Below are 26,958 nucleotides of genomic sequence, written 5' to 3'. Positions count from 1 at the left end.
ACCTCATGGCAGTGATTTTAAGAGCTTTAAGTCCATACTTAAAAGTATTAATTCATACTCAGACACTTTGTTTTTAAATAAAAGAGAAATAAATCAGTAACTGGAGCAGTGGGATAAGCACCATCAACAGGGATGCAGAAATTTCTCAGGTGCAGTCTAAGAACAGATTTGCCAGCAGGACAGGTGGTTTCTAACATCTGAGGAGAAGAAATTCCTGTGACATTTAGATCTGTGGTTTCACCTGCAAGCCCAAGGCTGGCTGCTCCAGCTCATGAGTGACTTTCTTGCTTTATTCTAGAATCTTACACCAGAAATCTGTTTAGATTCTGTGTAGCAGGTGAATCTGCAGAGGGCAAAGGGAGCTGGGATTTGTTGAATGCTTTATCAACAGATCAGTAGCCTGGGCTTTGAATGCCCAGACATCTCCTTAAGAAGGATGAGTGTGAATTTAAACAATTTTTCAGACTCTGAGGCAGAGCTGCTGTGGGAACAGCTCATTCCCATTCAATTATTCCATGTCTTGGCCTTCTTTGAGACCCAAAAGCAGAAACTTACTGTTGGCCCAACATCACCTGGAGGTCCCTTCTCACCACTGCTGCCTCGGGTGCCTGTGGCTCCTTGGAAACCCTGCAGACATTACAGATTCACAATCCAGTTATTCCCTAACTTTCTTTTTGTGTTCAAGGGCTCCAGGGGCACCCCTGGTGGGAGTTCAGAGGACTCAAGCAAGGGAACAGCAGCCTCAAGTTTCCTGTCCAGCCACAAACTCACTGTTCAAAGCTCATTGTGCGTGAGTCATGCTCACATCATTTCCCATCACCATCTCAATTATGGCCAAGCCAGAAAAGCTGAGTTTTGCCAACAAACTGCAGTGTAGTTTGTACCCTACAGGCTTTTGATCTTCCATTATATATTCAGATTTAGACATAGCCTAGAGCACAACCCTCTTCTCCAGCCTCTCAATACCACATGGTTTTCTTTTTCCTTTAAAACCTGTGCTGGCCTCTAATACTTAACAACACCAGCAGCAGCTTAGAGAGTGGGAAGTGCCTTCTGTGGTCATCTCCTCTTTGTGAGCTTTCTGTACCTTTTGGAGCCATAAAAGGAAGAAAAAAACCAGCCAAAACCAACTAGCAGAAACAACTTTGTTTTAGAATTTTCCAGCTATTACTTTTGAATTCAGTGGATATTAGCAACTTTTCTGAACAGTGAAAATGAGAAAAGTTTTCAAGACAGCACCAGAACAGCTTTCAGAGCCTGCTCTGGAGGTGACAGTGCTTTCCTCATATTTAAAAAGCTGAGGCTCACTGCTGCCAGCTCCACATATTCCCAGGATGAACAAGTCAAAGTTATGAGCCTAATTCAACCTTGGCTCCTATAAATAACTTAGCACAACCACTGCCAAATTCCTTGTAACTCAGCAGTGAGACTCAGCTGTGAGATTCAGTTGTGAGAATCAGTAACTTTTCAGGTCCACCAGCCATCAACTAACCCCAAATTTGGTTCAATTTCCCAAGTAAAATGAAGTGTTCCTGTGGTGCCTTCCAATTAGGAGGTGTGAATCAACAGATCTTAAATTCTGCTGCCCTGGGCATGACAGAGTGCAAGCACACCCATCTACATGCAGCCCTGGCAGCAGATACTGGCAGTGATCTGGGAAACCTTCACACTGCCTGCATCCTCCAGCTTCTGCTGATTTCAGTCCAGCAAACCAAATCCCCTCCAACTCAACCAAGAGTTGGAAAACAGCAGTGTCAGGAAAGCTAACACAGCACAATGAGAATCTCCTGGCTGGGATGAAGCTTCCTCAGGACTCGCCAGAGGAAGCCAAGGATTTTCTTCTTACACTGAGGGTGGCAGGGAAAGGAGGCACCTGCCCCATGTGCCAGGTGCTCCCTGTGGTACCCTGGGAAGGGGGTTTGCCCTGACTCTCCCAGGTGAAAGCATACAACTTTGCTGAGGAGCAGATTTCAGAGTGCATCGCTCACAGGGAGTACTCACCCTTGGTCCAGGAGGTCCTGGAGGCCCAGCTGTGCCTTCGAGTCCCCTCACCCCCTGCAAAGCAAATCCAGTCATTTGCTAACCAGAGGATTCTGAGAGACCCCATCAACAGTGAGGTGCTTTTCCATGTGCTGCTTTTAGCAGGAATTTGCTAAAATGGGTAAGAGAAGCATCTGTCCAGCAGCAAGACAGGCAGTATCTGCTCAAATTTGGCCAAACCTGAAATGATCCCATTTTTTTCCCCCACAATCCATCTGGCTTTATGAAAAGACCATTCACTTCTGCACTGAGTGCACTGGGATGTTTTGGGTCTCTGCTAGGATGCTCCTAGCAGATTTTTAGGCACCCATGCACAAAATCTCAGGGATGAGTTGTTTTACCTTTGCACCTTGAAGTCCATCCCTGCCCGGAGCTCCCTGCACACCAGGAATGCCCTGTAAATCAGAAATGCTGGGTAAAGTCAGCATCTAATTATCACTGCCCTAATCCATCTTGGAACAGAGGACAGAAGAGAAAGGTCAAAGAAGAGAGAGAGTTATTCATTACATAGAGCAAAGACTGTTACCCCAGCTTTAATTCCATCATATCCAGATTCCAGATGGGTCTATCTCTCTAAAACTCAGTTTCCTTGAGAAAGTGATGGCATTTCAAAATAACAGACAGGTCCCAAGCAGACAAGAGCAACAACTTTTCAGACTTGCTTAAAGTAGTTACTTAGAAAAAAGAACAAAACCAAGCAAACCAAAAACCCACAAAAAACCCACAAAAAAACACAAAAAAAAAACCAAAAAAAACAAAAAACAAAACAAAAAATGAAAAAAAAAATAAAGAAAAAGAGAAAAAAAAAGCCAAAAAAAAACCCAAAGCCAAACAAGATGGGCAAATCTTTGGGACAAGTAGATGGAGTGGTGTTCACCATTACCTGCATGCCAGGGATTCCAGTGTCTCCTTTCTCTCCTTTAATTCCTGGTGGCCCCTTGGATTAAAACAGAAGCACGCAGTTGGGTGTGTGGCAGAACCCTTTAAGGCAAAGAGCATCCTGCTGCTCCACATGCATGTCCCAGGTTGTTCCTGCTCCCTGCAGTGTTCCAGGGTAATTTACAGCCACAGCATGTGCACAGGGACTCTGCCATCCCAGACATGTGGCAGCCCTTGCCACTGCTGCCTGCCAAGCAATGATGATCACTGGGAAGAGAAATGTCTGAATATTCATAGGACATCCTGAGTTGGAAGGGACCCCACTGGGCTGCTGGAAATAAAAGCCCATTAAGGGGAGTCTGGACAAAAGCAGGCTTTGGCCACAATGATGAAGTGCAGGGCTTTGTCAGCATAAACCCACTGATTGTCATTTCTCCCTCTGCAGCTGTTCAGCTGCTGGTGAGGGTGATGTAAACACATAAATCACAGCACTGACACCCATTCCTGACAGGTTCTAGCTGGGAAGAGTGAGTGAGTGACAGAAAAAGGGCAATGGAAGAGGTCACATACCACAGGGCCCTGAACTGTGATTCCTTGGGAGCCTGGAGAGCCTTGCTGGCCACTGGGACCTGCTGGTCCCACTTGTCCAGGGGGGCCTGGCTCACCCTGAAACCAAAAACAAGGAAACAATCATAGAGGAAGGGAGTGGTTGGTGACTGCTCTCCTCATGGGCTGCACTGCACAGCCTGGGTCAGCATGAGCCATCTACAGGATTCAAGACTGAACTGGGGCACTGAGGGCATCTCCAGTAACCTCAGCTGCCTTTGTGTTTTAGGTCCAGGATTTTGGTCCATCTTTCATGAGAGCAGACAGCAAAGATGCAGAGGGTGCTTTGCAGAGCACAATTCACCTTCCCAAGCAGTGACTCCTGTTATTCAAGCTGGTCAGAGAGCAAAAAGCCATGTTCTTTAGCCCATTTCTGAGACCTGTGTCCTTTCCCCAAATCCTTCCCCTGCAGCCATGCTGCTTTCCCAAATGCCATCCCAAAAATGGGACCAGTGTTCTGCTCTGGCTCTGCCCTGTGCTGATCCATGGAGCTGTGAACTCTTGCACCAGGGTTTGCTACAGTCCCAGGGCTGGGGGATTCAGCCCCAGCCACTCCTCATGCCCACCTCAGGGCTGTGTTCCCTCTCTGCCTCCCTCCTCAAGCTGCTCTGCCCCAGGTCAGGAGATCTGTCACAGCACAAAGCCTGACCCTGTCACAGCACAGCTGCTTTCAGAGGACATTGCTGACCATGTTCAGTGCATTAATTCAGCACAATCAGGCTCATCATCTCAATCTCCAAAGCCCAACTGAGCATTTAATTAATAATAAGTGATCCCATCCTCCTCTGTGTGTTGTCAGGACTCTGTTTGGTGCAGGGAGATAACCTCCAGCCTAAGGACTCACCTTGGGTCCTGGCTCCCCCTGCTCCCCCTGAGGTCCTCTCCTGCCAGGGCTGCCCTGCCAGTGGGACACAAAGAACATCATCACATTTATTGCACTGTAACCGGGAACCTGGGGGACAGAACCATGTGCTCTTCACTGCCCCACTCTGAAAAGGGTTTCCTGCCCCACACAGCTCAAAACAAATAGAGACAAAAAGAAAATTAATTGATTTGTCCAGGAAATGTGGGAAAGGGAAGAAGCAAGTAACAGCCCAGTCCCCCTATGACCAGCATAGGGAACACAGCATTTATTCCCAGCAGAGAAGGATGAAGTTTCAACCTGTTTAACCTCCCCTCAACTCCCTCTGAGTGGATCCATGCTGGGACATCTCATATGGACATGGGAACACACTTGAGAAGGGAGAAAGGGGGTGCTCATCATAGAATTCTGCTGGGTTTTACACTCTCCACCCCAGAGAAGTGACATGTGCTGAGATCAGGAACAGACCTGGCTCTGGGAAACCTGGCTTAGCTCTAACTCTGGGTGAGGAGAAGAAACCAACCTCCTGGCATGACCTCATTTTGTGTGAATTTTTGACATCTTAATCTGAACGTTGCTATTCTTGAACCCAAAATAAACCACGTGGATTTGAATTGAGAAGCATAGGCAGGGAACTTTGGGAAAGGTGCTTTCAGAAGTGCCCAGAAACTCATTTCAGAAGCCAGCTGGATCTAGTCAGACACACTCATTAAGGACAGTGATAAATACAAGGTGGGACATGTCTTGCTAACTGGAATTTTAAAAATAGCAGTGAGTGCTGTTGTAACTGCAGCAAATTACCAAGGGTTCAGTGGTGTGAGGAGAAGGTTATGTGTCAAAACCCAATTTCCTGTAATGCTTTAAAGAGTCCTGCTCTTTAAGGAGTTGTCTGTGGAGATGCTTAAACCACAGGGCAATGCAAGCTGCTAATTATGCACTTAGGATATTGGAGCAAACTCTGACAGTGGAGTGTGCTGTTAATTAAACTTCCACCGGAATGAGCAAGTAATTACTCTGCAATGAGGCACTCTCCTTGCATAGAGCTGAACTCACAGCTAAACCACAGGTCAGTGCAGGAGGTGATCTGAGACCATTTCACTTGAAAAAGGAGGCAAATGTTTCCATTTATGGTTATTTTCCAGGAGAAAAGCACCTGGAGTGGTTGAACTGAGCTGCTCTGGACAGGCTGTCTGTCAGGTTTCAGCTGGCTTGTGCAAATCAAATATCCTTCCCCAGATTTTCAAAAATCAAATTTTTTAACACTTCCCAGTGTTTAACACGAATATTTTCTCCTGGGATTTAAGCCCATGACAGCTTTCCTGCATCCATAAGGGATAGGGCAGAATTTGTGCCCTTTTTCTTGTGCACACTGCAGATGTAATGGCTGTTTTCTCTTCCCCCCCATTTCTTCAGGGTTTTCTTGCAAGTGACATTCACTGAACAGAAAGGGAGCTTTGGGGACAGACAGGATAGCAAAGTCTCCCCTTTCTCTTTACACTGTCCACCCACACAGACACTCACTGGCTCCAATTTAACATGGATCCAGACAGGAAGATTTTTTTTTTTTTTTTTGGTGAGTTGTTTTTTCCTTAAATTTACAGAGAATTTCAGAGCCTCCAACCCATGAAATCTCTGCAGACACTGAGGGTGACCTGTCCTCTTCTCCTAAGAGGATTAATGTGGAACCAGGCACTGCTCAGCCTGCTCCCAGCTGCAGCTGTTGCACTGCCAACTCTCCATCTCCCCACTTCATCACCATCCAAAACCCAAAGGGAAACTCTCAGCCTGGCCCTGGAAAAGCTCCTTGAGTTAGGATGAGAGGAAATGGCCTCAAGTTGCACATGGGGAGGTTTAGATTAGACATGAGGATAAAACTTCACCAAAAGGGTTGTCACAGGCTGCTCAGGGCAGGGGTGGGATCACCATTTCTGCAGGGATTTAAAAGTGTAGATGTGGCTCTTGGGGATGTGGTTTAGAGCTGGGTTTGGCAGCCCTGATTAATGAGTGGACTCAATGATTTTTAGGATCTTTTCCAACCTGAACAATTTTGTGATTCTTAAACCCCACAGAGCCCCAGGAGCGTTACCCAATGCCCAACATGCCACAAAAAATGAAGGAAGAGCAGCACCTGCAATACACTGGAGGGGAGGGTGGACTTACAGGGGGCCCTGGGGGTCCTGGCAAGCCTGGGTGCCCAGAAGTGCAGGAACAGGCAGGAGCCAAGGTAGGGCAGGTGTCCTCGTCCCTCTGAAATGAAATCAAGCCAAAACCAGTCATGAGCAGCTGCACAGCAAGAGCAGGATGGCTCACAAGTACAACACTCAGTGTTTCAAAATTCAATCTTTTACTTGAAAAAAAGCAGATTTTTTTTTTCTACTCCACTGAGAGATTTTTGTGAGCAATCGAGTGCTTTATTTTTTCTGTTGAATAACAAATGTAGGAAAAAAATTGAGCCAGCCCTGCCTGCAATGTGCAAAACACATATTGGAAGGTAATTTTCTCCTTTCTACATATTTATACACCCCATACAGCAGGTGTCTGTGTGGAGAAGTGAAAGGAAGAGTGGGGGATGTTGTGCCTCAGGGCTGAGGTGGCAGCAAAGCTCTAGGACTGCCAGGGCAGGAAAAATATGCATTGCACCAGGATTGGAAGTTTTCACTCTTTTTGAAACAAACATAGTTTTGTTTGCTTCACCAAGAAACACACCGATGTTATGCCCAAGAGGAAAAAAATTCTTTCCCTCTTAAGTCTATCAAAATAATTTCCAGTGTCACTACAGTGCCATGGACTTGTCCCACCCTCCCCAGCTTGCTGTCAATGGGCAGAGCAGTGCCCCTTGCCTTACCAGTGCAGGGAGATCACAGCATCTGTCCTGCTCTGCCCCCACACTGCTGCACAAGAGCTGCAGAGACTGCAGCTGGAACTGGGGGGAAAAAAGAGAGAGTTTGATAACAAACTGCCATTGGCTCCCACCACCCATCCCCAAATTTCATTAAGTTCAAGCGATAAAAATAATCTTCAGGGATGATTTGGCAGGAATCTTCTGTGTGATCCCAATTATAACTGTACCCCAAAAAAGCCACAACCTGAGAGCTACCCCCAGACTGAGTGTTCCACAAGTCCTCAGGTCTCTGTCTTGCTGAGCAAGTCAACAAAGCAGCTTCACATCACGCCTCCAATTTACTCACAGCCCTGCAATAGCAGCAGGTTCTCAACTAATTGGGCTTCAGCAGCGCCAGAATGTGAAAGCAAACTTTGATTTGCTCCCCTTGGGGGCATGGGGAGAAGGGGAAATGTGGCAGCAGCATTTCCCAGGGCAGGGATGTGATTCCCCTCCCCAGAAACCCCAACCACTCTCTCACTGCCTCCCTCGCAACAGCCACATCTTCCCATTCTGATTAACAAAAAAGCACACACTGCACAAAGCCAAACAAAATAATGAGGCAGAGATTAATTTTTCTTGCCTTGACACCATTTCTCATCTTTTTTTTTTCTTTTTTTTTTCTTTCACTCCATGCATTTAACAAGGAGAGAGCTGTACAGCCCAGGGAGGGTTACTGATACAGATGAGCCCTGCAGATCAAGTGGCATTTAAAGATTTCTTAAATTAAATAAGGTTCCATGATAACCAATAATGAGGCACTCTGTCTTCTCAAGGACAGCAGAGCTGTGGAAGATGTGAAATGTTGCTGTGCTTGAAAGGCAGTGGGAGTAGGGATGGCACAAGGCTGTTTATTATTTGGCCAGAGCTGTCTAGCTGAGCTGCTAGCAGAGAGAATTTGGGAGGGACAAGGAAAGCACAGATTCCTGCCTTGATGGCCACAGGTTTTGATCAAATTATCAGAGGATTTATTTAGGAAACAAGTAAATACTGATTGAACACACTGTCCCCTGGTTTGTTACACAGCAGACCCCATTTCTTACTGGCAATTCCACTTTTTTCCAGGTGTATCCCACACCTCTGCCTCTCAGTTTGCAATCAGGGATGCACATGGGACAAAGTGGTTTTATGGTGCTGCTTTGAGGCAAAGAGAGCTATAAATCACCTGATGAGGCATTTTCCCTGGATTTCTAGATATAAAAGCAGGGCCAAGGAGCAAGATCTTCACATCAGTGGTGAATGATTTGCTACAGCCCCACTAGAGCCTTGTGAGTGATGAACTTGCTACTGATTCTGCACATAATTAACACTCCTGCTTTGGGGAGTGAGAGTGGAACAGACAGACAGAAGAAGGGTGGTTTTTCCCTGAGGACTGTGCACAGGCCAGGACACTGAGTGCACACATCCCTTTTGCTGTCCCCTGGCAGGGAGCAGCTCCCTGCAGAGCTGTGTGGAGCAGTGAGGATACACCCACAGGGCAGCACTCCCTGATGGGTTGGGATTTTTTCCCAAATAGAAGCTGATAAAGAGCCTCTCTACTGGAGATTATTTTCCCCTCATTTGTATTCAGATAGACAGATCCAAACACACTGGAGACTGAGGCACACCCAGCTCTGCTGCCTCCAGCCACCAGCATTTCCCAGCATCGCTCTGTGTGGGCTGATGTGCCCAAGTTTCCTTGCAGAAGCAATTCCCAAACCCTTCTCCTGTCTGCTTCAGCATCCCAGGGCAGGAGCTGTGCTGCCCCAGCCCTGGGGGATGCAGCCAGCAGAAAGCTCATATGGGATACACTCCCATCACAGTCCCCACACCAAGGCACAAGGGACAGAAACGCTCTCCCAGTGCTGGGAAAGCTCATTGAACCCACGGGGAGCAGCCCAGCAGTATGGGGAGGAGCTCAGATGAGGGTGATGAGGCACTCCTGCCCATTGCCACCCCAGCCAGCACGTCCAGCACTCACGGGCACGGAGCCGCTCCGGGGCCCTCTGGTGCGCGTCACTTTGCCCAGCATGATGAAGCCAGCCGTGGAGATGCTGCCCAGGGTGTTGAGGGGCTTCTCTGCTGTTTTCTTACAGTCCACGTAGAGCTTGACCTTGGAGTGGCTCACAGCCACGTGCACCTGGGCAGCAGGAGGACAAAGCCATGTTGGAGCTCCGTGGAGAGATAAGGGGTCTCCTATTGACAGTAACACCTTGTGCCCCATCCCCAGCCCGCTGCTGGCACACCTGGGGTGTTTTTAATGAGTGAGCGGATGGAGGGGGCTCAGGAGTAAGGTTTAGTATGTGCTTTCCCTTGTTGATGCCCTCACTTCTCCTTGGGAGAAGCCTTGCTGGAGGTGAGTAATGAACCTGCCCACAGATACCCACAGAAAGAGCTCGTTGCTCATTTGAGTGCAATGCCTTTGCTATAAGGACATAGAAAACCAAATCCCCACCCTATTATGAGTGATAAAGTAGCTTTCTCACAAGGCTGGATTCCCTTTTCCTTTCAACCAAAACTAAATGGTTACCAAAATTCTAAAAAACCTAATTATTTTTCAATTTTTCCTGATTATAACAACAACAGTTTTTGGAGTATGGGGGAAAAGAGAAAAATCAATATGTGTAAATCATTTTTTGATCATGAGATCCACCTGAATTCTTTACAATTATGAATTTCAGCATATCTAAGAGGTTGGCCACTTCCCTGACAACCAGGATGCAAAGCATTTGGATGATCACCCCTCAGTTTGAATGATACTCCCTGACCAGAGTAAGATCATGAGCCAAAATTCTCCCTCTCTTGATAAGGACCTTATGAAAGCTCCCATAAAATATCTTCTTCACTTCCTGCTCATCAAAGGAGACTTCCTGTAGATCACCCTTGTAGTCGTGATTGAAATAGGTCAAGGATTTCTTACTGGCTGCAGGGAAGATAGGACAAATAACAGCTTAGAAATTGATTTCACACATATATGCAGCAGTAAAGAATTAGCCTTAAACATGGTGGAAGATTTCCTATGTTATCCAGTAGTACTTCTAAACAATATGTAAAAATAAATATGCTCCAAGCAGAATAAAAATAAAAACATGTCTTCCAAATGCACTGATTTAAATGTGAGGTTGGCAGCCACAACAAACCTTCCCAAGAAAGTGCTGCTGAGTAAGGAAACCATCAAAACATTCCAGGTGAGCCCTGCTGCTTGCAAGATGTATGAAGCACCGAATTTCATGTATTTAGCAAGGAATCTTACGGTCCAGGTTAACGCCCAGGAGAGGCTGGAAGTCCTCATCCGTGACCTGCCACACGGCAAAGGGCTCCTTGGGCGTGTCGGGCAGCAGGCGCAGCAGGACCACGATGGTGTGCTCAGGTGGGATGGCAAACATGTGGACGTCACTGCAACGGCACAAAGCAAGGGAACATTGGTGATTTAAACCCCCAGAAACATCCTGCAGCTTCATCCCAGTGTTTGCTAGGCAGGGGGGCTGCCAAAGATTCACAGAATGACCAGGTTGGAAGAGACCTTCAAGATCATCGAGTCCATCCCAGCCCAAACACCTCAACTAAACACTGGCACCCAGTGCCACATCCAGGCTTTGTTAAACACACCCAAGGATGGTGACTCCACCACCTCCCTGGGCAGGCAATTCCAAAAATTTATCACCCTTTCTGTAAAAAAATTTTTCCTAATATCAAACCCATATTTCCCTTGACACAGCTTGAGACTGTGTCCTCTGGTTCTGTCAGTTGCTGCCTGGAGAAAGACACCAACCTCACCTGAGTACAACAACCTTTCAGGAAGTGGTAGAGAGTGATCAGGTCACCTCTGAGTCTCCTTTTCTCCAGTCTAAACACCCCCAGCTCCCTCAGTGGTTCCTCACAGGGTTTGTGTTCCAAGCCCCTCACCAGTCTCGTTGCCTCCTCTGGACACACTTGAGCATCTCAACATCCTTCCCTGAGGGGCCAGAACTGGACTGGCTTTGCTCCCAGGAGATGATGATGATGATATGAACAGAAAGAGCCTGGACCTGCTGTGCCTGGACAGCTCTGTGGTGAGTGATGAGCCCTCGTGGGGCTTCTCCTGGTGCCTGGGGGATGCTCAGCTGGAGCAGCTGGTGTCAATCCATCACTGCCAGAGCTGCCTCAGGGAATGCCAAGCCCACAGCCAGTGCAGCCCCAATGCTTTTGAGATGAGAGCTCAGTGGAGGCTTAAAAAACATCCCTGCCAGGTTCCAAAGCACTCCCCCAGGTCTCCTCTTCAAGGAGGAATGGTTGCCATATATCACGGGGTAAATCTTTAAACCTTGGCACAAAACTCTTGGCTTAGGGATGTGGTTTAGTGGCAGACCTGGCAGCATTAGGGTAATAGTTGGACTCGTGATTCTCCCAGCTTAAATGATTCTAAATTATCCTAAATCAGTGTAAATGCCCTTCAGGGATAAGCACTGAGCCCACAGCAAAGCCCCCTCTGTGTCCCCCATCCCAGCTGCAGGATTTAGGCTCAGCAACAGTGAGAGGATACAAGGCAATAAGGGAAGGTCAAATTGGTTTGCCTGAAACACGCCTGTAATCTGAAACAGGACACATTGGCACGGCATAAACACAGCCCATCAGGCATCTTTTTAGGACTGATTCACAAATAATAATAGAAGATTTTTTCTTTCTCACTCAGTTTCTGAAGGGATAGTGTCCTTGAAAGGCATCTATAAGAGCTGAACAAAAGGATTTGCCCATCATTTCCTGAGTATTTAGACCAAACGGTTCTCTGAATCTCCCCCACTCTGTTTACTCTAAGAAGCTTTGCCTCTTTAACTAAGATTAAGCAGAGTCAGTGGCTCAGTAATTAGGCTTTAAACAAAGTAGCAATGAATGTCAGGAGTCAGATCATTCCTGATTCATAATCATAAAAAAGGAATGAGGTCACAGGAGCTGCCTGGCCTGCTTGGGACCCTGTGGAGAAGCTTCATATGCAACGGAATGAGGTCAAGCCACAAGCCAGAGCTAATGGTTATTCCCTCTCATCAGCGCAGCCCAGGCTGCAGAGAGCAGCTACAAGAGTGATATTTTCTAAAGCAAAGATCTCTCTCCAAACCAGAGATATTTGGGAGAAGGGATTGAAGATGAAAATGTGACCTCAAACTGCCATCCCTGAAATGCAGGTGGCTGTGGACAGAATACCTAAAGACTGGTGCAGTGTCCATACGTGACATGATCCTCATGTCCATCACAGCAAATAAAAAGCTGGAAAAAAGTGATTCTGTAGAAACCAAAAACAGCACTGTGAAAGTGTTTGGCTGTACAAATGTATAATAAATACTATTGTGTCCCCTTAATTTCTACATGACAACTCATCTTGAGGAAAGCCAGGGGTTTATTTATTAATTCATTAAGTAAAAAACCCTCTGGCTATTTTTTCAATCTACCAATGGTTTGATTTAGCTAATCGTATTTATCATTTCATTTGGAAATTGCCAGCAGGGCTGCACCATTCCTCCCCAAAACGACCTTCCTTTGCTGTGCACAGGGCATGAGGCTGAGGATGAGGATGGCAAGAGCCAGAGCTGTGCTCCCACCTGGTCCTCTGGGTGAGCTGAATGTCCCTGAACAGGGTGAAGGTGCGGGAGCCGCTGAACACAAAGGGCTCCATGGCCACGCCTTTAATGGAGGAATATTCCTTCTCTACCAAGCCAAAAACTTCCATCATATCAAATCCTGAAACAAAGGGGAACAGAGAAATCAGTGGTTAGGCAGCAGTGCAAAAGAAGTGTGTTTGAAGAGCAGGTTGAATTAGCACAGAGAAGGCAGCAGGAGAAAATGCCCTGTATGGCACAACACCAGCTCGAGTGTACCCCTCAAATGGCAGCCAAGGAAAAGAAGGCTGTGTGCACATTTCTTGTAATCTTTTCCTCTTGAAGGAGAGTGGGCAAAAGATGGAGGCTTTCACAACTGTGTTTTCAAAGCTTCAGGATGAAAAAAACCCCAATGAGAAAGATGTTACTCCAACGATTTCTTCCTTTCAACTACACACAAAGTATTATCTTCAAAAGGCATGGAATCAGTCCAGTAATTGCTAGCAGGGAGAGAAAATGATTTCTAGTCTGAAAGGCCTTATGTGTAAGAGACAGAAAAAAATTGGAAAAAAACTTTAAAATACAAACTTTTCCATTTCTCTCTATTTTCAGGAGACACCCATGGCTGACCTGCCTTGTGTGGGCTACAGAGATTCTCCTCTGACACCTCTGACATCTTCTCTGGCTCATGCAGCTTAATTTCTCTCCCCCAGCTCATCATTAAAGCACCAAGTCATTTTCATTTCAGTTTTCTCTTCAGTCAGACAAGATCTCACTGTTTGGATTCTGTTTGAGTTTATCAGAGTTTGCAGCAGACTGGGATGAAGGAGATGGTTCCTTCTTGAGCAAATGGAAGGGCTTCATTTTAGTGTGGTGGTTTCAGCCTGGATTCCCTCACCCCTTCACCATTCACAGTCTTCTGCAGTTTCTTGGCTTGAGTTTTTGTTTCGCCTGGGGGTTGGCCCAGGGTGCTTTTATTTCGTTATTTTTTCATATCCCAGCAGTACAAGGGAGTTTGCCAAAATAAATGACCTACTTGAGGGCCATTTATCTCTGGTATGGAGCTTCTGACACTGAGACTCCTTTTAAAATGCACAGGAAGAGAAGGCTTGAGTCACAGTTAAAACATATTGAAATATAATCCCATTATTATCACAGAGTCATAGAACAGCTTGAGTTGGAAGGGACCTTAAAGATAATCTAGGTCCATGGAGCAACCAGACCTGAGAACTGCATCCAGTTCTTCAGTCTCACCTGTAACTCAGAACTCTCTGGGAAGGAGCTGATACCCCTTTCTAAGCAGAATTCACTGCTTTCTCAGGAAGCAACACTTGCCACAAACCCATCAGCATGAACAGCTCTCATGGCTCAGGCAGAAATTCTTGCCCCCAAAATTTGTGCAGCCTGAGTGCAGAGACCTCCTCTGGCTCTGGAGGATGCACAGGGGATCCCAGGAACTGCTGAGAGGTTTGGAGTTTGATAGTCTGAGGAGCCTTTGTGAGACAGGAATTCAAATTCTGCTGGAATTCTTCAAGGGCTGTTTGAAGCTTCACCTCCTTAAGGCTGGTGAAAATCCTGGTGTTAAGCACTAACAACTCAGGTGCTGCAAAATATTCTTCTACCTGATAAAAGACATGTTCCAATTTTGGTTCTCACACTTCTCCCCTTTTCCTTGGGACATTTTCCCCACACTCAGCTCTTGCATATATCTCCCAAGCAGTGTTTTCAGTCACAGCCCAGCAGCACCAGGGCTTGGATCTGCTACTGTACCTCTTATGGAACCTTCTCTGGAGGTGATGGTGGGGCAGGCTGTGAGAACAGAACAAAAGGGGAAATCTATTAGAGGGGAAAAAACCAGCAGGGGATTATGGCAGCAAAATGAACACAGTTCCTTTAGAGAGAGCAAAGGAAAAACACAGCAAAATTTAGAATATCCAGCTCCATTCAGAGCTTGGACTTTAACCTTGTTTATATATATATATGGAGAAGGAGAGAATTGATTTTTATGCAGACATAAAAGTTGTTTCCTGGCTTGCCTATCACCAAAATAAAAATAGTGTCTTTCATCATCAAACATCTCCGTGATCACTTTCTTTTGACTAACTCAGCTGGCACCTGATGATATGCAATACAAGAGAGCATCATTTTGGCAAGTTTTTTTTTAAAAACAGACATCAAAACATTTCATTTTCTTTTAACAGTGCCTTAGTAATGTGGTAAAATAAAGATATACGCAGTTTCAAATTTTGTACCTGCAATTAAAAATACACACAGCAAAAAAATGTATCTCAACTTGAGAATCTGGCTTTTGATTTCTTTCAGAAAACACAGACAGTTTTGAAATTTTTTGTAGTTTGTCTTTCAGAAATCCTTTTGATGAATCCTTTGAGATGCTGCAGGATAAAAAGGAAGACCAGAGAAGAGATGGGGATGTGAAGGTGGAACATGAGGCACCAGGGCTGTGAGCACTCTGTTTAAAGGCTCAGGTAAAGGGGTGGTTTAGAAAACAGCTCATGAATGCTACTTTCAATCATCTGCTGCCACGTAAATCCCAGGCCATGGGTGCCAGATGGAGCTGGGACAAAGGGAATGCTTGACGCAAAATGAGAAATGTCCCTGAAAACCAAGGGCACTTGACAGGACGGGCTGTCTCACAAGGGGTTTACTCATTCATCAGGATAATAGAATCTAAGAGATCATTGTACTGAGGCTGCAGCATGGCCTTGCCTTTCTTGCATCAATGCCATCTCCTACCTCAGCAGCAGCCTAACTCTTGTAAAATGTGTAAGGCATTTAAAGGAGGTGACTTGTTTCCTCCAAAAGACATGAGATTCCTAAGCCTGTAGGAGTTTCAATCCCATTCCTCATGTGGAAGAAAAAGCACCCAAACCTATGGCTACAGGACCATTAAAGCCAGGACTTAAACCACAAAAACTTACAAGGTGCTGTGACCTCTGTTGTTCCAACTGATGCTTAATTTTTTATGTACCATAATTCCTGTAGAACTGAGTGTAAAACTGTGGAAGGGATCTATGGAAATCCATTAAAAATCAATTTCTGAAACGTGAGCCTTGCAATGCTGAGCCTGACCAGCCCTTGCATGGAGGATCTTCAACCTGTACACTGCTCTTTCCCTTCTCCTTCCAGAAACCAACTTTTCTAAGTCTTAGACAAAGGTTTGGGTTGGAAGGTACCTTAAAGCTCATCCTGTTCCACCCCTTCCATGGGCTGGGGCACCTTCCACTATCCCAGGCTGCTCCAACCTGGCCTTGGACACTGTCAGAGATGGAGCAGCCACAGCTTCTCCGGGCACCCTGTGCCAGGGCCTCACCACCCTCACAGGGAAGAATTTCTTCCTGACATCTAATCCAAACCTGCTCTTTGTCAGTTTGAAGCCATCCCCCCTTTCTCTATCACTCCATACCCTTGTGGAAAGTCCCTCTCCAGCTCTGTCAGAACTGAAGCATGGTGAATGAAAAACAAACAAAAAAGAAAGATCCCAAATCAAGCTGTAAACTTGCCCATTTTCCAGGTATCTGTCTTGTTTGGGAGTCGGTGAGCTCACTCTGACCCTTGCCCAGGCCCCAGAGTCCCTCTTGCTTCCATCCCTGGCAATTCCCCCCTCCTTCCCAGCTGGCAGCACTGGGATTGCTCTCAGCTCTTTGATCAGGCAATGCTCAGCTTGTGGGAAGCTCTCAGAGTCAGGGCAAGGATCCCTGACACTGACAGTTTCACTTCAGCTTTGAAGATTTTTCCCTATCCTTTCCAGCCTAAGATTCCTGCTGTCTTGTTATCTCCTCCTGTTTTTGTTTTTCTCCCCAAATCCCAGCCCAATGCAGTTATTCACTGTTCAATGAACATTCACTCCTGCAACACCAGATCATTTCTCTCAATAATTTGGTTATATATCAATATTGGAGCCTTTATTGCACATCCAACTGTTTTCCCAGCATTGTTACATATTGTCTCTCCTTCTTCAAAAAAAAGGCACTTTATAAAACAGAAGGAATTTAATATTTCTTCCATTGTCTTTTCAGTTCTCATAGCCAAACAGCTATATTAAATTCTACAAGGTGACTCATCAGCCCTTTGAGAGGTTGTTTTCTGCTTGAAAGTTCACAGGACTTTTCCACTGTGATCTGAACACCTCAATAACACTTGAAAACTTAATCTGCTATGTCCTTTGTTGGCTATAAACTAATTTTTTTTACATCTAAGCTGCCTCATTCTTCAATCTTGACTTCACTCAATAAATTTTAAAACTGAAATTTTGCTTGGAATAGTTTCAAATAGGTGCCAGCAGTGCCACAATATCTGCATTGTGATATTTACTTACTAAAAACTTTTTCTAACCCCATTAATTCAACATTTCTCACTAATCCATTTCATAGTTTGCTTTCTATCAGCTATGAGAGCATATGCTCATTAAATTTAATAAGGGACTTTACAGGGAATTTTAATTTAAAACATGTCACACTTCCCTGCACTACATTTTGGTCAAGTTGTGCAGAAATCCTCTAAAATACCATTGGTCTCTTTACTGAGCCTGGTGTTAAGAAGTTCTGTGGTGTCCTTGGGTTGTCCCCAAGGGCATCTGTCAAGAGCTGATGGACCCCTCCTGCTGCTCTGCAGAGCCCACATTGAATTGAAACCAACACCAGCAAAGCAAGGCTTTAGAGGAGGTGATTTACCCTCTGCTTTAGGTGGGATGAATCCTCGGATGGAGGGGAATTTATACAGCACTGGAGCTGGAAGAGAAAGCAACATAGACTCAGAAAACTGGAAAAGACAAACACCATCAAGTCCAACCTTTGACCAAAAACCTCCACGCTCACTCAGCCATGTCAGGAATGGCCACATCTGCTCGGTTTTTAACACTTCCAGGGAGGGTGAGTCTAATTGCTCCTTGGGGAGCATTGTCCAATGCTTAACCACTCTTTCAATGCTTAACCACTCTTTCCAAAAACCTCCACGCCCACTCAGCCACATCAGGAACGACCACATCTCCTCGGTTTTTAACACTTCCAGGGAGGGTGATCCCACCACTTCTCTGGGGAGCATTTTCCAATGCTTAACCACTCTTTTATGAATAAATATTTCCTAGTATCTGACCTGAACCTGTCCTGGCCCAACTTGAGGCCATGCCTGAGCTCTGTCGTCCAAGATTGCGATGCCAGGCTCGAAAACCAAAGAGCCGCCAGCCCTTCGCGCTCATCCCAGAATTGTCAATAACTCACAGGAGTACAGAAATTGGGGCAGGATTTTCACTTTTCAAGGCTAATATTCTATTGCTGAGCAAACCCCTGGCTTCAGGCAGCGTGTCCCAGCAGAGGTGGCAGCTGGAGGGCAGTGCAGGAGGTGCCCATTCCAGCTGAGCTCCGTACCTGTCCGGCCCGTGGTGGAGGTGCTCTCGCTCTCTCCCGTGTAGTGGATGGCAGAAATGGTCACCTTGTAGGCTCGATCAGGCAGCAGGGACTGCAGGGTGACACTGCTGCTTTTGCCTGGAGCCATGATCTGCAATGGGGGAAGAAAAGACCCCAGTGATTGGGGCTGTCGTTGCAGCTCTCACTCACTGCCCAGAGTTAGGTGGGGCTGGCTCAGAGCAGCATTCCTGCTTGGTTCAGCACAGCAAGCCTGGCTGTGTGCTGCTGCTGGACTAGCAATGGCCAGAGGAAAGTCATTTTCCATATAAAGACCCCACTATTCCCCATGGAAATGCAGCAGAAGTGCCTTATAAAAGGATTATCAAGCTGTTTAAGCAGGGAATCTTTTAAAATAATTATATTTAATCTCCCTAAGCCAGAGGAGCAGTAGGTTTATCCCCCACCCCTCTGCCTCCAAGAATTCCCTCCCCAGTTCAGTGAGCAGAGAAAGCTGTGCTATAAGTGGCTTTGATGGAGAAAAATATCTTAATTACAGAAGAGTCTCAGAGTTCTGTTTACAAAGCAACACATCAGCAAGAAGAGATTTGGTTGTGAGCCCTGATATCCTAAACCTGACTGGAGTGAGCAGAGTTCATCTGGTCATGTTGTCCCCCCCAAAGGAGCTGGACACTCACAGTTTGCTGGGCAGCAGCATCAGAAACAGGGCTGTAGGTGATTTTGTAGTGCTGGACTCGGCCATCAGGAGGGGTCCAGTGCACCTGGAGGCTGCTGGGGGTCTCAGAGCTGATGAAGAGGTTGGTGGGTGGGCTCCGGGAATCTGTGACAGGGATGGAAGGTGAGCAGCACGAAGAGCAGGGAGAATTCTCTGTAAATGGGGCCAGCAGTGTTTGCTTCCAGGCCCTTTTCTGAACGCCTCAGTGTCGCAGACATCTTTTATGAAAAATCCTTTCTTTAAGATTTTTCCTCCTGAGAAGCTGAGAGGCCTCAGAAATGAAATGTAAACAATGGTTATCTGCTGCTGTGGAATGCAACAGGTGCATCTGTGATTGGTCTCATGTGGTTGTTTCTAATTAATGGCCAATCACAGTCAGCTGGCTCAGACACAGAGCCGAGACACAAATCTTTGTTATCATTCTTTGCTATTCTGTTCTTAGCTAGACTTCTGATGAAACCTTTTCTTCTATTCTTGTAGTATAGTTTTAATGTAATATATATCATAAAATAATAAATCAAGCCTTCGGAAACACGGAGTCAGATCCTTGTCTCTTCCCTCATCCAAGAACCCCTGTGAACACGGTCACACCTCAGTGCTCTGCTGTGCAGGTCAACAAAACTCAGGGCAGCCACAAGCACCCAGGAAAGAGGGAAAAATAATTCTGGAGGGATGAGGATTGCCCAGCTACAGCACACCACAACTCAAACATTCAGCAAATCCAAGCCTAGGACATGGGGAAAATTCTTGCAAAGGTGAAAGAGTCCTGGAAGCACAAGGCAAAGAGACCCATTTTACACATCCTGAACAAACACCAAGGCTGCTTGAAATGGAACTGAATTTCATAAAGCTGGACAAACAGCTTTACTGGCAATTAAACCTGGATCACACATCAGAGTTAATCCATCATAATTTCTAATATTTTTCAGCTTTTTCTGTTTTAAAATTACTCTTTTTAAAAAAATCCCAGAGCACCCAGCACACCAGAGTTCTGTCTAGAGCTTCTGATATCATCATCATCATCAACACCCACATCCCTGGATTGGGTCACACAGGGTGCCTGAGCTATCCCCTCTTCTCTGGCCCTGTCCTAGGATGGCTGGATGGGTTCCAAACAGGTGATGGGCTGAGCCAGACAACCAGAAAGGAGTTTGCCAGAGACCATAGCTGAGCAATTTTTAATTACATAAATGCATTTCTTTCCCTGGGGTCCTGCTGTGCAGCAAACTGGATCTGACGACAGAGGCTCTTGTGCTGGAGGGATTTCTCTGAGCAGAGGTTGAGGGAAGAAGGGAAAGGCAGAGTGGGCTAAATCGGGTCAAAAAGAGGCTCAAGAACATGGGGTTGTTTGCTCCTGGGGCATTTCCAAGCATAAAATCATGTGTCTGGTCCTTGAACTCATGCTGGTGTGAAGACACAGAAGTTCTGGACAAAAAAATTAAGAATTTATTCAGAAGACACTAAAAATGATGGGTGAGCCCTAAAGACAGTCAAAGAAACACACTAAGGTGATGAGGTTTTTATTCTGCACTTTTCCTGTAAGGATGTTCTGCCCACCCAGCAAAGCCTGGGGTGACCTTAAAGCACAGGTTGAGTGAAGATCATTTCCATCTTCATTGATCCTCCTTCTCTTTTGTTTAGGAAATAAGCTTAATTTAACTGAGGCTGAACTGAGATTGCAGCAGCTGAATCAGGCTGGAGGTGTTGCTGTGCACCACCACGAGGTAAAGCAGAGAAGAAAACAAGATTAAAGTCACTTCAGCAGCACTTTTATCAGTCAGTGATGCATCCTTGCTGCCTGCACTGGCGATTTCCTTCACCTGAGGTCAGGGGAGACAGCTGAAGTGAACTTTAAAGGGCAACTTAGGGCAAGTCTTTAGAGTCAGGTTTATTCTGGAAAGCCCTCAGGCCTGGCAGGGTTTGATGGCCTGGATCTGACAGACAGGGGACAGGACATCTCCTGAAGCTGCCCTGGAGGATGGAAGCATCCCTGCCTGCATCTGTCCTTTGTTTGCCTCCTCACCCTCTGCTCCTCCACAGGAGCAATCCCTGCATGCTCTCAGGTCTAACCAGAACCACAGGCACACAAATACTCAAATAAGAATAAAACCCTGGGCTCCACTCACTCCAAATGCTCACCTGCAATAATTACTACATATTAACTACAAGCCATGTGTTTTCCTGCCATGGGTTGAAGCTTCATTCCCACATTTTTATTTTATTTCTTTTATTTGCCATGCACACTCTATCAGGAGCAGTGTATCCTCAGTGGGGAGGTGGATAAAGAGATTTCCCCACAGCTTAGCTGGAGGAGCAGGGCACACAAGCACTTTGTGAAACACTTCAGCAGCATCTCCCATCCAAACTGCCCTCTCCTTGTCCTTCAGGACCATCAAGGGGCTCTTTTCTTTTGCTCAAGTTCTTTTTCCCCAGCCCGGATGAAAGAACTCTCCCTCAGTACAAAAGAAGGTGCTTGTCTGATGCTCAGCAGGACCAAAGCCACCCCTTCCAGCATTTTCCATTCAGCAGCACCTCCATGTCCCAGCAGATTCCTGCAGGAAAGCATCCTCTGCACTCCCTGTGCTTGCTGGGAGGGTTTGTGTTTGAAGCACCACTAAAGATGTTTATTAGTGTGACAAGTGATCACTGTGAAAGCCTTTGGTCAAGGATAAGGACTTTGCTACACTTGCCAATTTATAAAACAGACTGAAAGGAGAGCTCAGCTCAGATGAGAATTCAGTCTAAATATAACAGAGAAAAAAAGAAACATCAGAACTGTTGGTAAGAGGCGCATTTTGACAATTTTGTTGTCTGTGGGAAATACATCAGCATGCTTTTGTTTCTGCTCTGCCTCTTGAAGGTCTGCAGGGAAAAGTTTGCTAACTGGGTTACTGAAAAATAATCCCAAACTTTTTTATTTCCTGTAGTCAAAACAAAGAATTTTAAAAAATCCAATATCTCCAAGACAAGAAGGAGCTTGTACCACATCGATGTCTCCAAATTTTCTTTTCCAGCTAAAGCTACTCACTTATTTCAAGTTCATAAAATGACAAATCTCAAACCATAACTTTGAAAAGACCTCTTCTCCTATCAGAAAGATGAGTGACCTCATCCCAATCCTTCCAAATGTCACATCACACTGATGGTTGTTGGTTTTTATAGGAGGATGAGGTTTCTGGTGACCTTTATCTTGTGAGGGATTGGTGTCTTCAGGGTCCCATGAATGTAACACATCTGGTCTCAAAATGGGTGTGTCAGGTGAGACAAGAGGTATTATGGCCCTGAATAAAATGAACTTGGTGTTTTTCCCTCACCCCAGGGGCAGAGCTCGATTCCATTTCACAAAACCATAGGCAAGGAGCATTGCTCTGACCTGGCAATTTTTTCCCTTGACCTTCAAAGAAGAAAGTATTTCAGGGAGAGGATCTTGTGTTACCAGTTCCTGCTGAGTTTCACTTCAGTCCTTGTCCTTAAACTTCAGCATTTCTTGGAAATTCTACCAAGACATTTTTAAGAAAAACTTCATGACTTGACCTATCCTTACATAAAGGGATGTTGCCAAGAGAGGAAAAGAGAAAAGCAATGATGAAAGCAAAAGAAAGCATTTCCTCTCTCCCTCCCACAACCTCCTTTAGCACACACTTTGGGTATTGTTCAGCACAACCTGATCAATGCTGCTCACCATCTAGCAACCCAAAGTCTGCCCTCCTGAGGAGATCCAGAGAGCTTTCATCACTGATTCAGCCCTCAGAATTCCATTTTATAATGAAAATTAAGAGGGAAAGGGCTCAAAAATCAGATCAGGAGGTCTGGGTTTTCAGATAACACCAGAGATTTTCATTCTGTGTCTGAATCCGTTGTTATCCGCCAGCCCTGATGGAGATTAACACCACTGGACATCCTGGCCAGGCACAGTACAGGGTGGCAGCTTCTGCTTGAAACATTAAATATCTGAAATATAACCATATCCCAGGAGATCCCAGAGTCCTGCCTAGGGCCACATCTTCCAGACATTCATTGCTCAAGCCTTCAGCAATTTTCTGGCATCTCCAAGTTCCCCCTGCCCTGCCCCAGAGCAGCCCTGGAAATCACCAGCCACCCCTTCTGTGCCACTTCTTACTTTAAATACTAGAAAAGAATTAGCACCAAAACATTGATTTCACCTGCAAATACTGGCTGGGAGGAGTGTGGCTGTGTCCTGACTGCTTCTGCAAAGGGAGCAGCAGCTCCCAGGCACTGGACCCTGTGCTGGCTGCACACCTGGCTGTCACAGACATGTTTTATGAAAAATCCTGTCCTTAGGATTTTTCCTCCTGAGAAGCTGAGAGGCCTCAGAAATGAAATGTAAACAATGGTTATCTGCTGCTGTGGAATTCAACAGGTGCATCTGTGATTGGTCTCATGTGGTTGTTTGTAATTAATGGCCAATCACAGCCCAGCTGGCTTGGACAGAGAGCTGAGCCACAAACCTTTGTTATCATTCTTTGCTATTCTATTCTTAGTTAACCTTCTGATGAAATCCTATTTTCTATTCTTTTAGTGTAGTTTTAATGTAATATATATCATAAAATAATAAATCAAGCCTTCTGAAACATGGAGTCAGATCCTCATCTCTTCCCTCATCCTAAGACCCCTGTGAACACGGTCACACCTGGCTTTCTGGAGAATTCTATTTTCTTCATGCAGAAGGCAGAGCCTGACAATTCCCAAGGCTCCTGCACAAGGACAGCAGCTGACAAGCAGAAATCAAATTGCTTTCCCTGCCCTGCTGGGGTGCCAGCAGCAGCAGAAGCAGCAAGGACTGGCTTGTGCAAATGTGCCCAGAAGGGCACTGCCACGTGTCATTGTGCTGGGCTGAGAGAGCTCCTCTGACACTTCATAATTCATCGCTTAAAACGTAGTAATTAATTTTCCTACAGCCTCCAAACAGCTCTAATTGTCCTCTTGTCATCATATATCAGTAGGATGCTTGCTTTTCTTTTTTTCTTTGCCAGTATGGAGCTCCAAGGTACTTGTCTGAGGTCGTTTCCTATAAAAATGGTTTTATTATTTATTATTAATAAAACCTGAGCTTCTTATTCTAAGATTACCACTTACTTCAAGCTTCATCAGCTCAACATCAGCCTAAATGAGTTTATTCTGCAGAGTAGGATGAGATCTGAGAGGAGAGGGAGGACTGCTGGTGTTGAAGTGTTCCATTCATTTCAAACAAAGCCATTTTACAGGCAATATTAATTACCAGGACCTGTGGGAGTGCCACTTTTTAACCTCATATCCTGCCTGTACAAAGCCAGATTTAGACAATGCTTCCAAGGCAGAGTGTGCCTGCAGGATTGCCTCCCAAATCTGTAAATGCCCTCAGTGAGGAACAGCACAGCAATGACAGAGCTCAGGAGATCCTCACCCTCCCCACAGGCAATATTTTATTAACAAGAACCATTCCTTAGGCAGCACAGGGACACGTTCAGCTGGACACCCTTAGAATTTCTATCCATGCACTACACTGAGGCAGAGAGGGATGAAATGTGCTCCCCATGGAACAAATGCAGGGATTATCAGTGTGATGGGATTGTCCAGCCTCTTCTCAGGACAGACTGAGAACATTTTCACACAGAAGCCTAAATAACCATCTCTAGCTTTATTCAGACATTTGGGTGTGTATTTTCAGAGCTGGAGGTGACCAGTCTGAGCTGCAGGAGTGTGCTGGGTTGTGAGGGGTCCCCTGCCCTGTCTGTCACCCCTGGGCTGTGGATGGTCACTTACTGGTCCTGTGGTGGACAGACACAGTGTCACTCCGAGCTCCATCTTTGTAGTAGGCCCAGATGGATATTTTGTAGTCAGTGTTCTTCTGCAGGCCGGGCAGGACGGCTGTGGCCACATTTCCAGCCAGGGAGAGCTGCACAAGGACAGAGAGGACAGGGGTCAGCCCCACTGCCAGGCCTGCCCAGGCTGCTCCATGGCCCCAGGTGCCTGGATCACAGCTTGTCCCTGGGCACAAATGAGTTAGCACTGGGCTCTGGGGCCAAAGTTTGGGGTTGCACACATGTCAGCAAAGGCAAAATAATGCAGACCAGATGCTTGTGCATGGCAGCTCAGTGATGACCAGCAGCTCCTGCAGCACCACAGCACAGAGCTCTGACACAAGGCAGAGAGCACAGAGTCCCTCTGCTGAGTTTCCAGCTTCTAGGGGAGCTGGGGACAGAAACCCCAGAATCCCCCTCTTCCAGCCCAAATAGAAATTATTTGGTCTCACTCATTGCAGGAGAGACTTGGGTATTAAGCCTAAGTTTAAACTGCTGTTTGACATCATACTGAAAATAGGGGCTTCAGATGGAAGAGGGCACCTGGTCCATCCCTGCCACACCTGCACCAGTTCTGTCTCTGTTCATTCTCCTCTGTGTGCTCTTTACTTGGACCTCATCCTTCCCAAAGAGCAGCATCCCAAAAATATCAGTGCTTCCTAGCACTGAGGAGAAGAGAAAATGCTTCACCTTCTTAGAAGCAATGCCTCCAGCTATAAATACTTGAGTGCTGTCTTTTTCTTATCCACAGCATCTTGACATTGGGGACTGGTGATCCTCTGCAACCCCAGATCTTTTTCTACTGAATTGCTTCTTAGCTATTTGTTCTACATCCTGTATACCTATGGTTAATTATTCCTGCCTAAGCTTAATACTTTCTGCTTGTCCCTATTACATTTCATCCTTGAGGTTTCCCAGAACACTTCTGCAATCTTCCCAGAGCCTGCAGGACTCTGCCCTGCTGTCCCTCCTGCTTCCAGCCCTCAAGGTGACTGCTCCACTGAAAGCCAGACCCAGCAGGGATCCTGCTGAACAGTTCAATTGCTGGAGTGCATTGCCCTGAATAGTTTCACACAGCTCTCTGCCGCTGCAGCAGGTGAGCTCAGAGCCAGCCCAGCCTCCCCAGAGCTGTGTGTGGGCTCATACCCTCATACCTCCTGAGGCTTCTCTCCACTGGCTGTGCTCCACTTGATCTGATAGACAACCACGTCCGAGGCAGCCACAGCTTCCCACTGCAGGCGGAGGCTGTTCCCAGAGAGCTCAGTGACCTTCAGGGCACGGGGAGGGGGCACCTTCACTGAGGGGAGCACAAGGAACACGAGCTGAGGAGCAGGCTCTGACAGCACCTTGTCAGAGCCAGGGTGGGGAGCAGATGGCTGGGGAGCAGAACATCACCCAGGCAGATGTCTGAGGCCAGCCTGTCTGTCGCTTCTTCAGACCCATGTGACAGCAGCCATCAGGACAGACAGGGGTAAATTGTTTTTAGAGCCCTAATTAAGACAGGTTATCTTGTTTATGGGGAGCACAGATATCACATTGGTTTTGTAAAGGGAAGAAGGGCTCTCAAGGATGCAGAGGTTAGTGATACATCATGCTTTTCTTCACTTGCTTCTTTTCTTTATCCCTTCCACCTCATTTTGAGCATAACACAGTTGGACACATTCCACACACAAAGAACAGCAGCCATCTGTGCTCTGTGCAAGAGTTTTGACCATGAGCTGCTGGGGCCAGTCTTCAAAACATCCAACTTCAGAGATACCCAAACCAACTTTTTCACCTCTTACTGAGACCAGAAGTATTTCTATTCCTTACTTACAGGTGGTGACATTGCCAGTAATTGGAAAGGAGTCCCCTTCATCATATGTGGATCTGACACTGATGAAGTATTGTGTGAGGGAGGACAGAGGTCTCAGGACAGTGGATGTTGCAGTGCCAGGAACTTCCACCTGCAGTGGGAGAGTTGTGTGAGTATTGTAAGAGACAGGCTGAGACACCTGGGCTTGTTCAGCCTGAAGAAAAAGAGACACTTTATTGCAGCCTTTCAGTATTTAAAGGGAGCTTATTAGAAAGATGGGAACAGACTTTTTTAGCAAGGCCTGTTGCTATAGGACAAGGGATCCTGGCTTTAAACTAAAAGAGGTAGATTTAGATGAGGTATAAGGAAGACTTTTACAACAAAGATGGTAAAACACTGACACAGGTTACCCAGAGAGGTGATGGATGCCCCATCCCTGGAAAAATTCT

General features: G+C 46.2%; 1 protein-coding gene across 2 annotated transcripts in view; it reads right to left on the bottom strand.

Annotated features, from left to right (window-relative positions):
* Nucleotides 1-26,958, bottom strand: part of COL20A1 (collagen type XX alpha 1 chain) — a 73,180-nt gene that overhangs the window by 5,652 nt on the left and 40,570 nt on the right. For both annotated transcript variants that reach the window (XM_064729706.1, XM_064729705.1), the window contains exons 16-34: nt 26,531-26,660; nt 25,869-26,011; nt 24,677-24,809; nt 18,876-19,018; nt 18,202-18,331; nt 17,509-17,565; nt 14,588-14,626; nt 12,821-12,959; nt 10,501-10,643; nt 10,061-10,170; nt 9,229-9,387; nt 7,233-7,310; nt 6,548-6,634; nt 4,370-4,423; nt 3,490-3,585; nt 2,924-2,977; nt 2,382-2,435; nt 2,002-2,055; nt 556-627 (exon numbers count right to left, since the gene is read on the bottom strand). In XM_064729706.1, the coding sequence (XP_064585776.1) occupies nt 556-627; nt 2,002-2,055; nt 2,382-2,435; nt 2,924-2,977; nt 3,490-3,585; nt 4,370-4,423; nt 6,548-6,634; nt 7,233-7,310; nt 9,229-9,387; nt 10,061-10,170; nt 10,501-10,643; nt 12,821-12,959; nt 14,588-14,626; nt 17,509-17,565; nt 18,202-18,331; nt 18,876-19,018; nt 24,677-24,809; nt 25,869-26,011; nt 26,531-26,660 (1,875 nt within the window). The remainder of the gene's footprint in view (nt 1-555; nt 628-2,001; nt 2,056-2,381; nt 2,436-2,923; nt 2,978-3,489; nt 3,586-4,369; nt 4,424-6,547; nt 6,635-7,232; nt 7,311-9,228; nt 9,388-10,060; nt 10,171-10,500; nt 10,644-12,820; nt 12,960-14,587; nt 14,627-17,508; nt 17,566-18,201; nt 18,332-18,875; nt 19,019-24,676; nt 24,810-25,868; nt 26,012-26,530; nt 26,661-26,958) is intronic.

The sequence above is a fragment of the Zonotrichia leucophrys genome, chromosome 20 (assembly GCF_028769735.1).
Source record: "Zonotrichia leucophrys gambelii isolate GWCS_2022_RI chromosome 20, RI_Zleu_2.0, whole genome shotgun sequence".
Taxonomy (NCBI): domain Eukaryota; kingdom Metazoa; phylum Chordata; class Aves; order Passeriformes; family Passerellidae; genus Zonotrichia; species Zonotrichia leucophrys.
This window is presented reverse-complemented; position numbering and strand designations above follow the sequence as displayed.